The sequence below is a fragment of the Vanellus vanellus genome, assembly GCF_965231255.1.
Source record: "Vanellus vanellus genome assembly, contig: HAP1_SCAFFOLD_147, whole genome shotgun sequence".
Lineage (NCBI taxonomy): Eukaryota > Metazoa > Chordata > Aves > Charadriiformes > Charadriidae > Vanellus > Vanellus vanellus.
In genome coordinates, this window is record NW_028126926.1 from 90,075 (window position 1) to 102,993 (window position 12,919).

A 12,919-nucleotide genomic window follows, 5' to 3' on the forward strand; every position below is an offset into this window, starting at 1 on the left:
AAACAAGACTTGAAAAACATTCAGGAGACATAGGAATAGGAACACGCTGGTTTGAGCTTCCCAAGGATATTCAAAATTCTCAAGAGGTGTTATACCTGACCCAAAGGAGAAAAAGGAGGCAAAAGAGCTGGGGAAAGTATCTCCCCCTGTTTCTCCCATAGATTGGGTGTGATTATTGATAACTTCTGAGAGACGGTAACCAAGGTATGGACAGGACAGCAATACTACATAGAAACCCCAACAAAGCCACTTCAATAGTGATGTTGCCATATCATAAGCTGATATTGCACAGGACAGCAAAATTATAGTCCTGATCCCTCTCCCTGAGATAACAAACAGCATCACAGGGAGTACATACAGCATATAAGAATTTACATAACACAGCCATGTAAATAAACGAAGCAACATTGTAAACGGCAACTATTTAACTAATAGGAGAAATACATATAAGAAATCCGTTTTAACAAGCTCTGGTCAGATCTGTCGTTATTACAACCCTTCGAGCCCCATGTTGGGCGCCAAAAAGGACTGTCGTGGTTTGGCCTCAGCCAGCAACAGAGAACCACACAGCCACTCACTCGACTCCCACAGCCGTGGGAAAAATCAGCAGAAAAGGGCAAAACTCATGGGTTGAAATATTATAATTTAACAGAACAGACAAAGGGAAAAAAGAAAGAAAAGAAAGAAAGAAAAAGAATAAAACCAGTAAAGGAATACAAGAAAGCGACTACAGTACCGCCGCAAAGCGCACCGACCGGACCCGCACCTCCGCAATCCACCCCCAGTGGCGACTGACTCCCCCCCCCCCCCCCCCCCCCCCCCCCCCCCCCCCGGCTAGCTCCTTTTATAGCGGGGCATGGGTCACGTGGTATGGAATACGTGCCTCCCCTGCCGGCTCCTTGGAAATTAACCCCATCCTTGCCGGAACCAGGACAGTGGGTCAATGAATTAGATGTGGGAAGAATAATACAATTTTGCTGAGCACAACATTATAACAAGAAAAACAAAGAAACACACACACACACAGCAAAAACCTGAGAAGACAGGCTGGGCCTGTAATGAGTTACACTCTGAATGCTGTGCAGAAGAAAACAGGCAATCTATTGCTTCTGAAAAACATCCAACCATCATTTTTCTGAGCATCCTTGAGCTCCTGGTTCCTCATGCTGTAGATGAGGGGTTCACTGCTGGAGGCACCACCGAGTACAGCACTGACACCACCAGGTCAAGGGATAGGGAGGCGAGATAGACAGGGGCTTCAGGTGGGTAAACGCTGATGTGCTGACAAACAGAGGCCATGAGGAGGTGAGAGAGGAACATGGAAAAGACTTTGTGCTGCCCCTGCTCAGAGGGGATCCTCAGCACAGCCCTCAAGATCTGCACATAGGACACCACAATGAAAACAAAACATCCCAATGCTAAACAGATACTAAGTACAAGAAGCCCAACTTCCCTGAGGTAGGAGTGTGAGCAGGAGAGCTTGAGGATGTGGGGGATTTCACAGAAGAACTGGTGCAGGGCATTGCCCTGGCAGAGGGGCAGTGAAATGCATTGGCCGTGTGCAGCACAGCATAGGGAAAAACACTGCCCCAGGCAGCTGCTGCCATGCGGACACAAGCTCTGCTGCCCAGGAGGGTCCCGTAGTGCAGGGGATGGCAGATGGCAACGTACTGTTTGTAAGCCGTGACAGTGAGAAGAGAAAACCCTGCTGCAACACAGAAAAAAAAAAAAAAAACAAAAACAACCAAACACCTGAAGAGCACATCCTGAGTAAGAGATGGCCCTTGTGTCCCACAGAGAATTGGCCATGGCTTTGGGGAGAGTGGTGATGGAGCCCAGGTCAAGAACAGAGAGGTTGAGGAGGAAGAAGTACATGGGGGTGTGGAGGCGGTGGTCGCAGGAGATGGCGCTGATGATGAAGCCATTTCCCAGGAGGGCAGCCAGGTAGATGCCCAGGAAGAGCCCGAAGGTCAAGAGCTGCAGCTCCCCAGTGTCTGCATATGCCAGGAGGAGGAAGTGGGTGATGGAGCTGCTATTGAACAGCTACTCTGGGCATGGCGTACTGCTGAAAGAGAAGACATTGACAAGTTAAGGGAGACATATTTGAGCCCATCCTGTGCTCTTTCCCAACAAATCCCCTGATAATTTTTTCTTTGGCATACTTACCTCCATTTCTGGGAGGAGATGTGTTGAAGGACATTTGTCTGAGCAACATGTGCATGGTACAAGGACTAAAGGACAGCAGTAAAATGATGAGGCTTCTGGGTCAATACTTCCTTCAGTGAAAACCCTGACACAGTGTCCCAGCCTTCCTTTCCACAAAACCCATCCGGAGGGGATGATGGCCACAGGGCCATGGTCTCATTGCAATTACAGAGACATGGTGGGATAGCTCGCAGGACTGGAATGCTGTCACGGACGGCTATGTACTGTTTCGGAAAGACAGGCCAGCAGGGTGAGATGGTGGAGTTGCTTTCTACAAGACAGAGCAACTGGAATGTCTTGAGCTCTGCCTGCAGCTGGATGAAGAACGTGTTGGGAGCTTATCGTTAAGAATTAAGGGACAGGCTATGTGGGAGACACTGCTGTGGGTGTTTACTACAGACCACCAGATCAGGAAGAGGAAGTTGATGAGGCCTTCTACAGAGAGCTGGAAATAGCCTCCTGGTCACAGGCCCTGGTTCTCACGGGGGACGTCAGCCACCCCGATATTTGCGGGAAAAGACACAGCCAGGCACACAGAGTCCTGGAGGTTTCTGCAGAGCATTGATGAGAACTTTCTGACACAGTTGGTGGGGAAACCAACGAGGAGAGGTGCACTGCTGGACGTATTACTGACAAATAAAGAAGGACTAGTTGGGGATGTGAAGGCTGGGGGTAGCCTTGGCTGCAGTGACCATGAGATGGTGGAGTTCTGGATCCTGTGTGGAAGAAGCAGGGCAAAAAGTAGAATTCCAAGCCCGGACTTCAGGAGAGCTGACTTTGGCCTCTTCAAAGACATACTTGGAGGAATCCCATGGGCAAAGACTCTAGCAGGAAGGGGGGTGCAGGAGAGCTGGTTAATAGAAAAGCTCCACTTCCTCCAAGCTCAACATCAGTGCATCCCTATGAGTAATAAAGTAGACAGAGGAGGCAGGAAATCTGCATGGATAAGCAAGGACCTTCTGGAAAATCTCAGGTGCAAGAGGGAAGTTTACAGAATGTGGAAGAAGGGACTGGCCACTTGGGAGGAGTATATAAACATTGTGAGAGTATGTAGGGGTGCAACGAGGAAGGCTGAAGCGCACGTGGAAATAAACCTGGCCAGGGATGTCAAGGACAATAAGAAGGGCTTCTCCAAGTACATCAGTAGTAAAAGGCAGACCGGGGAAAATGTGGGCCTGCTACTGAATGAGGTGGGTGCCCCGGTGACGGAGGATGCAGAGAAGGCAGAATTACTGATACCTTCTTTATTTCAGTCTTTACTGGTAAGGCCAGCCCTCAGCAATCCCAGACTCTGGAGTGAAGAAAAGGATCTGAGAAAATGAAGACTTTCCCTTGGTCGAGGAAGATCGGGTTAGAGATCATTTAGGCAAACTTGACACCCAGCGCCCTGATGGGTCACTCCCAGGAGTGTTGAGGGACCTGGCACATGTTATTGCGAAGGTGCTCTCCATCATCTTTGAAAGGTCAGGGGGACAGGAGAGGTGCCTGAGGACTGGAGGAAAGCCAAAGTCACGCGAGTCTTCAAAAAGGGCAAGAAGGAGGACCCAGGAAATGGCAGGCCGGTCAGCGAGACCTGGAAAGTCTGGAGAGCTGGGTGGAGAGGAACATAATAAAGTTCAAGGGTAAGTGTAGGGTCCTGCACCTGTGGAGGAAAAAACCCATGCACCAGTAAAGGTTGGGGGTTCACTTGCTACAAAGCAGCTTTGCTAACAGGGACCTGGGAGTCCTGGTGGACAATAAGTTGACCATAAGCCAGCAATGTGCCCTGGTGGCCAAGAAGGCCTATGGTCTCCTGGGGTGCATTACAAAAGAGCGTGGGCAGCAGGTGGAGGGAGGTCTTCCTCCCCCTCTGCTCTCTCCCTGCATCTGGAATACTGTGTCTAGTTCTAAATACCCAAGTTCAAGAAAGACAGGCAACTGTTGGAGAGAGTCCAGTAGAGGGGGAGCTGAATGTCCCTCCGGCCTCAGGAACACTGCTGAGAGCTGAGATGCCTCATCGACTTGGCTCCATCCCTGCCCTGCACCAGTGGGCATGATCCCCGGCCCGTCACTGCCTCCGTGCTCTGCCTGGCAATGCGGCAGGAATGGGGGTTTCCAGAGGGGAACACGGATACCTCCTGTAGGTCTGCACACCCTGGCAGAGCAATTTCCACCACAGGGATCAGTCTGTCCAGGGTTCAGAGAGGGACAGTCGGTGATGACTTCATTGTGCTTCAAACACTGCTCCCCAGGAGAGACCCCGCTGCCTTGGAGGAGCTGTCAGCCCTGGAGGCGCAGGGACACCTCGAGGGATTGGGGCAGTGTGGGGAGGAGGCAGAGAAAGCCACAGCTGGTCCTCTGCTGCTGAGCTGGGCCGGGCTGCTGGGCCGGAGGGAGCTCCTGGCAAGCGGGCAGCGCTGCAGAGAGACAGCTCTGCCCAGGAGCAGCTCCTCTGCACAGCGCAGCAGGGCTGAGGGCACTGCCTGCAGGCAGCGAGGGCAGAGCAGGGAGGCAGAGAGAGGTTAAAGGCAGTCTGGAGAGGGAGGATGCTGAGGGCGAGTGGGGGGAGAACTCTTCCCAAAGCAGAGCAGCTGCAGTAGCTGGAGAGATCTCCAACAGCTGGCACCTCCCACAGCCCGTGGGATCTTTCAGGAGGACGCTCACACTTCTCTGCTGTGGAAGAAGAGGACATTCTCTAGATTGGGCTTCCCTGCTTCACCATCAGAGGCACAGGGCATGACTGTTGCCTTCTCCCAGGACCAGCCAAAGGACTGTGAAGGTGGGTGTGCAGGCAGGGGTTGGCAGGGCTGTCCTTGCCAGCAGGGTCCCTGCACCCCGGGGGCTGTGTGCCGGGCCAGGGACTCTGCCGCCTGCCAGGGTCAGCTCTCCGCCTGCCAGGGCAGCTCCCCACAACGCTGTGGGGAGAAGCTGTGGGTGGAAGGAGTGACTACTGGCAGGGCAGGGTCCTTCTGCTTTGAAGAGGGTGCTGTGTGGGTCAGGGCTCTTTACACCTCCAGATGACCTCTGGTCATTCCTGGAGGGACTTTTCAAGATGGAGTTCCCTTAATATGAAGTTAAATTTCTTTTGCTGTTTCTTCTCTTGGTTGGCTGGGTGGGCAGTGGCACATGTCCAAGAGGACTTTCAAATGAAAGATCAAAGGAGGGACCCTGTAGAGATAAGGAGCTTTCCTGAGTCTGTGTCTTTGGTTTCCAGCTCTGGGGGCTACAGACAGCACCAGCATCCCTGTTCCAGTCTCACCGGGATCTGTGGCACCTGCTCTTTAGCCCCTGCAAAATCTCTCACTGAGATCCCCAAAATTGGGTAAGTCCTTTGGGTGTTTATGGAAGCTGTGAGCTGCCCTCCAGGATGCCAACCTGTCCCATAGCACCTTTGTGTTATCGGAAAGCCCCACAGAGAAACACAGAGACTCTGTGACTGAGGAAATGCTGTTGGGTGGGTGAAATGAGCCGTGGGTGTCCTTGGCTAGAGGTGGGCTGCTGAGACCTTGAGAAAGGGTGAGACATTTCATAGTCTGAGATGGATCCTTCTGCTCTCAGCAGTGTCTGATTGCATAATAGAAGAGGGTAATCCCCCTCCATCTCATGACGGTGCAAGATGGAGGGACAAACCATCTCCCCTGACTCTGCTCTCTGCCCCAGGCAATCCTCATGTCTCACAGCACTCACTCTGTTCTCCTGGAGTGAAGCAGAAATGCTGAGGGTTTCTGACATCCCAGAACAGTGCCCAGCTGAGATGGGGGAGCTTTAAAATACCCCAAACCTCTCCAACTGCCTTCGGCCATCCCTGTTCCGTAGCAGTGGGTGTTCAGATGTTGAGAAGCCCATCTGCGTAAGAAGTGGATTCATCAGCCAAAGCAGAACACCAGGACTGGCTCCTGCCGCCACTCTCCCTATGAAGTCCCTGCTGCAGAGCAGGGCTGACTCCTTGGCAGCCACTGGGCAGCGCCCTGCTCCTCACGGCACAGGCAGCCAACGCCAAATAGAGCTCCAGCCATGGACGTGAGGAAGGGAGTGTATGCAGCCGGGACTGAGCCCACCGAAAATGGCTTTGATTTTGCTTACAGAAGTCTGCATTGACTTGCTCTGTTTCCCTCCTTGAACAGGTCCCCCTGCCCAGAGGCAGCAAATGTGCAACAGCAGCTCCATCACCCACTTCCTCCTCCTGACATTCTCAGACACTCGGGAGCTGCAGCTCTTGACCTTCGGGCTCTTCCTGGGCATCTACCTGGCTGCCCTCCTGGGAAACGGCCTCATCATCACCGCCATCGCCTGCGACCACCGCCTCCACACCCCCATGTACTTCTTCCTCCTCAACCTCTCTGTTCTTGACCTGGGCTCCATCTCCACCACTCTCCCCAAAGCTATGGCTAATTCCCTCTGGGACACCAGGGACATTTCCTATGCAGGATGTGCTGCACAGGTCTTTTTTTTTTCCTTCTTGTTTGGTGCAGATTTTTCTCTTCTCACAGTCATGGCCTATGACCGCTACGTTGCCATCTGCCATCCCCTGCACTACGGGACCCTCCTGGGCAGCAGAGCTTGTGTCCGCATGGCAGCAGCTGCCTGGGGCAGTGGGTTTCTCAATTCTCTCCTGCACACGGCCAATACATTCTCACTGCCCCTCTGCCAGGGCAATGCCCTGCACCAGTTCTTCTGTGAAATCCCCCACATCCTCAAGCTTTCCTGCTCACACTCCTACATCAGGGAAGTTGGGCTGATTGTGGTTAGTGCCTGTTTAGCCTTTGGGTGTTTTGTTTTCATTGTGGTGTCCTATGTGCAGATCCTGAGGGTGGTGCTGAGGATCCCCTCACAGCAGGGACGGCACAAAGCCTTTTCCACATGCTTCCCTCACCTGGCTGTGGTCTCCCTCTTTATCAGCACTGGAGTGTTTGCCCACCTGAAGCCCCCCTCCATCTCCTCCCCATCTCTGGACCCAGTAGTGGCAGTGTTGTACTCGGTGGTGCCTCCAGCAGTGAACCCTTTCATCTACAGCATGAGGAACCAGGAGCTCAAGGATGCCCTGTGGAAACTGGCCCAATGGACATTGTTTCACTGACAATAACCTGCTGCCCCTTCTCCGCACATTGCCAAAGGCTTATCTTAGGCTGTGAGTCTGCTTTTTTCTCTTGTGATAATCCTGGTTATAGATGTTTTTCTGAGTTTACGCTGCTTGTTTTGAGGCTTGATCCTACTGTGTCTGACCCTTGCACAGATAACAGCTCTTTAATAAAAGGGCACCTCCCAAGTGCCGTGCCTGAAGGATGGGCTGTTCCTCCAAAGTACCTTCCAAGAACATATTCAAGGAATCAATATTTTAATGAATCTCTTCTCCTTGTGTTTTCAATGTTTCTGGAGCTAAGCTCACGGTACTATTGGGTTCCACTGCACCAAATATTCTGGATTTAAAAGCACTCTTCTTGGTGCCCAGTGGAAGGGGAGATGGTCCATGAGCTCCCATTATCTCCTCAGTCTTCTTCATGTATGACAGGACTTATGGCATATACCGAATGTTCTGGAAATGCATTTTTTAGGGGGAGGAGAGGCAGGATTAGGGACTCGACACGTGCCCTTGCGCTGGAACAGATGGAGACTCTGAAGGTGAAACACCCTCAAAGGTAAAGTCCACCAATATAAAGCACTGAATCAATGTGTCCACGCACAAGGACGCTGCAGTGCCGAGGGAGTCAGCAGGGACTCATCAGGCACAGGGAGGGGAGAGTGGGAGACACAGGAGGTGCCTGAGGGAACCCCAGGGCCAGGACTGCTGTGCTGTCCTGGGGCGTGGGGCTGACTGGGGAGACAAGGGGGCAAATTCAGTCAGGGCTGGGGATGAGGCACAATATGAATTCCGGAGAGGCAGAGAGTGACCAGCCTCTTTTTCCTCATTCCCTCAGCACAACCATGAGCCCCGGGGCTGATGGGCAGGCTGACCTCCTTTTCTGCCCCCCAGGAGCTGCTGTGCCCTTGGGAGGATCTGGGGCTGTGCGGTGAGTGCCCAGAGCTCTGCATCAGCCTGCGGCGGGCAGTGCTGTGGGGCCAGCCTAGACTGGGCTGCTGGCCTGGGTTGTCCTGGGGAGAGGGCAGGGGAGGTGGGCAGAGCTGGGGAGGGCTGGTGAGTGCTGGGAAGTGCCTTGGAGAGGACAACGGCAGTGTTAGAGCCCTTTCCAGGGAAGACTGAGGCAAAGAAGTCGTTGAGTATCTCAGCCTTCTCCATGTCCCGGGTGACCATGTCTCCCGGTTCCTTCCTGGGTGCGCCCACGTGTTCCCTAGTCTTCCTTTTGTCACCCACATACCTATAGAAGTCTTTCTTGTTGCCCCTCATGCTCCTGGACTGATTCACCTCTACCTGGGCTTTAGCTTTCCTAACCTGATCCCTGGCTGCTCAGAAAATACCTCCCAGGCTACCTGTCCTTGCTTCCACCTTCTCTAGGCTTCCTTTGTCTCTTTGAGATTGACCAGGAGCTCCTTGGTCATCCACACAGGCCTCCTCCTGTCTTTGCCTGACTTCCTCTTTGACGGCATGTATTGCTCCTGAGCTTGGCAGAGGTAGCGCTTGGATATTAGCCAACTTTCATGGGCCCCTCTTCCTTCCAGGGCTTTGTCCCAATGTAATTCACCAAGCAGATCCCTGAAGAGGCCAAAGTCTGCTCTCCTGAAGTCCAGGATAGAGAGCTTACTGTGTGCTCTCCTAGCCACCTTAAAGATCCCAGACTCTGCCACCTCAAGGTCACTGCAGCCAAGGCTGCCCTCGACCATGACATTCCCCATGGGCCCCTCTTTCTTGGTCAGGACAAAGTCCAGCATGGCACCTCTCCTCATTGGCTCTGCTGTCACTTGGAGAAGGATGAAATCATTAATGATTTCCAGAAACCTCCTGGATTGCCTATGCGCTGCTCTGCTTTCCTTCCAACAGCTATCAGGGTGGCTGAAGTTCCCTCTGAGGACCAGGGCTTGTGAATGTGAGCCTACTCCAATCTGTCTATAAAGGGCCTTATCCACTCGGTCTTCTTGGTACCCCCATGTACTTTTTCCTCTTCAACCTCTCTGTTCTTGACCTGGGCTCCATCTCCACCACTCTCCCCAAAGTCATGGCCAATTCCCTCTGGGACACCAGGGTCATCTCTTATTCAGGATATGCTACACGGGCCTTGCTGTTTGTCTTTTACATTTCAGCAGAGTTTTCTTTTCTCACCATCATGGCCTATGACCGCTACGTTGCCATCTGCCAACCCCTGCACTACGGGACCCTCCTGGGCAGCAGAGCTTGTGTCCACATGGCAGCAGCTGCCTGGGGCAGTGTTTTTCCCTATGCTGTGCTGCACATGGCCAATACATTTTCACTCCCCCTCTGCCAGGGCAATGTCCTGCACCAGTTCTTCTGTGAAATCCCCCACATCCTCAAGCTCTCCTGCTCACATTCAGACTACCTCAGGGAAGTTGGGCTTCTGGTGCTTAGTGTCTTACTAGCATTCAGGGCTTTTGCTTTCATTCTCTTTTCCTATGTGCAGATCTTGAGGGCTGTGCTGAGGATCCCCTCGGAGCAGGGATGGCACAAAGCCTTTTTCATGTGCCTCCCTCACCTGGTTGTGATCTCCCTGTTTAACAGCACTGCCATGTTTGCCTACCTGAAGCCCCCCACCATTTCCTCCCCATCTCTGGACCTGTTGGTGTCATTTCTGTACTCAGTGGTGCCTCCAGCAGTGAACCCTCTCATCTACAGCATGAGGAACCAGGAACTCAAGGATGCCCTGTGGAAACTGATGACTGGTATCTTGTCAGCAGCAGCAATGAACTGCCCATCTTCTACATATCACACATGATGTAACTCATTACAGGCCCAGATTGTCTTTAGTACTTTTTTTCCTTTCATTTATTTGGTTTTTAGCTTTTCTGGGTTTTGTTAATGCTGTCAATAAAAGTGAAGAATTCTCCTTTATCCTATTGCTATGTCAGGATCTGTCTGTGTTGTCAGAACCACAGACTTTGTGTAAATAAGAAGCTCTTCTCTCTTTGTTTTTAAAAAACTGAAGGACCCTACACTGACTTGTTTGTCTGAGATCCTTTTCCCGAGAACTTCTCTGGAGGTGCAGGGGCCACGTCTGTGTGCTGAGGTGAAGGGGGCAGGAGCCACCCGACCTGGGTCTGCCTCCCAGCCTGACCAGCATGGCCCTGGGCACCACAGCCCCCAGCTCTGCAGAGCCGCACCACCAGCTCGGGGGCTGTGGGACGCCTGAAGAGGGGTGCAGGAACGGCTGGCCAGGCCAGCATGGATGAGCTCTCTCGGGAGAAGGCTCTGAGGGAAGATGGGCTGTGGCGGGAGAAGAGCAGGGCACCGTGTGTGTGCAGGGCAGCCATGGCAAGAGGAACCCTTTGCTCTGGTGGGACAGCTCACGGCAGGCTGCCCTGTCCCTGGGGCCAAAGGACCTTCCTGAGGGTGCCCTGGGCCAATTCTCTCATGCCATCCTGGAAGGATATTTGGCATGGGGGGCTGCAAGCTGCCTGGGGTGGATATCTCCTCAGCATGAAGGCTGGCTGGACCATTGCCAATGAGGCTGCTCTGCTGGTCTGTGCTGGGAGAGAGCAGGAGGTGGCCGGATTCAGGGAGGGTGTGGGCTGGCAGGGCTGGCAAGTGCCCCAGAGAGGAAAACCTCAGGGAAGAGCTGAAGTGGGGGAGTGTGCAGGGTGGGGGCACATAGCAGTGTCCTGGCACAGCCGGGCTCCTGCGAGAGACATGAGGGACCAGCAGAGCAGGGTCTGGGCTGTGCCTGTGCTCACTGGACACCCCGGGGAAGGTGTCCCAGCGCCATCATCACAGAATCGCACTATCACGGAATTTCCTAGATTGGAGAAGACCTGTAAGATCACATAGTCTAATCATTAACTTAACACAGACAAGCCCACCACTAAACCATGTCCCTCAGCACTATAACTACACAACCCTTAAACACCTGCAGGGATGGGGACTCCACCACTGCCCTGGGTAACGCATTCCAATGCCTGATGACCCTTTCAGTAAAGAAATTATTCTTAATATCCAGTCGAAACTTCCCTTAGCGCAACTTGAAGCCATTTCCTCTTGTTCTAACACCCGTTACCTGACAGAACAGGTGGACCCCCACCTCTCTGCAACCTCCTTTTAGATATGTTTAGAGAGCGATAAGGTCTCCAATCTGCCTCCTTTTCTCCAGGCTAAACAACCCCAGTTTCCCCAGCCGCTCCTCATAAGATATGTGCTCCAGACCCCTCACCGGTTTCATTGCCCTTCTCTGGACACGCTCCAGCGCCTCAATGTCCTTTTTGTGGTGAGGGGGCCGAAAGTGAACACAGTACTCAAGATGCGCCCTCCCCAGTGCCCAGTACAGGGGGAAAATCACCTCCCTGGTCCTACTGGCTACACTAGTCCTCATACACTCCAGGATGCCATTGGGCTTCTTGGCCACCTGGGCACACTGCTGGCTCACGTTCAGCCGCTATCAACCAACAACAAAGGTCCCTCTCTGCTGAGCAGCTTTCCAGCCACTCCTCCCCAAGCCTGTAGCATTGGCAGGGGTTGTTGTAGCCAAAGTGTGAGACGCAGCACTTGGCCTCATTGAAACTCCTACAGTCTGCCTTGGCCCATGGGTCCAGTCTGTCCGAATCCCTCTGCAGAGCCTCCCTATCCTCAGGCAGATCAACACTCCCACCCAGCTTAGTGTCATCCGCAAACTGACTGAGGGTGCGCTCCATCCCCTCATCCCGATCATTGATAAAGACGTTAAACAGGACTGGCCCCAGCACAGAGCCCTGGGGGACACCACTCCTGACCGCCCGCCAACTGCAATTAACTCCAATCACCACCACTCTCTGGGCACTGCCTTCCAGACATTTTTTTACTCAGCAAAGCGTGTGCCCATCCGAGCCATGAGCAGCCAGTTTCTCCAGGAGAATGCTGTGGGAAACAGTGTCAAAGGCTTTACTAAAGTCCAGATAGACAACATCCACAGCTTTTCCCTCATCCACTGAGCGTGTGACCACGTTGTAGAAGGAGATCAGGTTAGTCAAGCAGGACCTGCCTTTCATAAATGCCTTTGCTAATGTGGCACTGAGTTCAAACTCTCTGTAATAGATTTTATCTCACAGTGAGGGACCGCAAAACTAGAAAGGGCTACTGCAAATGTGCCAAGAGAATTAGAAAAAGCCATTAATGAAGAGGCAGACAGTATGACAGCCTTAGAGGAAGAAATCAAATTATTATCAAAAATGGTAATATAGAATGGCTTAGCTCTAGAGCACCTTTTAGAAGTACAGGAAGTAGGTGTGTTCTTGAATAACAGCTGCTGGGGTTTTTATGTCAGTGATATATAGCGGCCTTCCAGTATCTGAAGGGGGGCTACAGGAAAGCTGGGGAGGGACTTTTCACAAGGGTAAAGAGTACGTTAAAAAAATGTAGGGGTAGGACGAGGGGGGATGTTTTCAAACTGGAAGAGGGGAGATTTAGAATAGATATTTGGAAAAAAAAAATTCGCATGAGGGTGGTGAGCCCCTGGCCCGGGTTGCCCAGAGAAGCTGTGGCTGCCCCATCCCTGGAGGTGTTCAAGGCCACGTTGCACGGGGCTTGGAGCAATCTGATCTAGAGGGACATGTCCTTGCCCAGGGCAGTGGGGGTGGGACTTGGTGATCTTTAATTTCCTTTCCAATCTAAACTATCCTATGAGTCTTAGATTCTACCATTCTA

The 12,919-nt window shown here is 52.6% G+C and overlaps 1 protein-coding gene across 1 annotated transcript; it reads left to right on the top strand.

The window, feature by feature from the left end:
• Positions 1-6,331: 6,331 nt before the first annotated feature.
• On the top strand, positions 6,332-10,025 carry LOC309685618 (olfactory receptor 14I1-like; the record flags this gene model as incomplete). Its single annotated transcript, XM_082501356.1, has 2 exons — positions 6,332-6,650; positions 9,379-10,025. 2 exons carry the CDS (start codon positions 6,332-6,334, stop codon positions 10,023-10,025), a joined length of 966 nt encoding a protein of 321 aa, XP_082357482.1.
• Between the last annotated feature and the right edge of the window lie 2,894 nt (positions 10,026-12,919).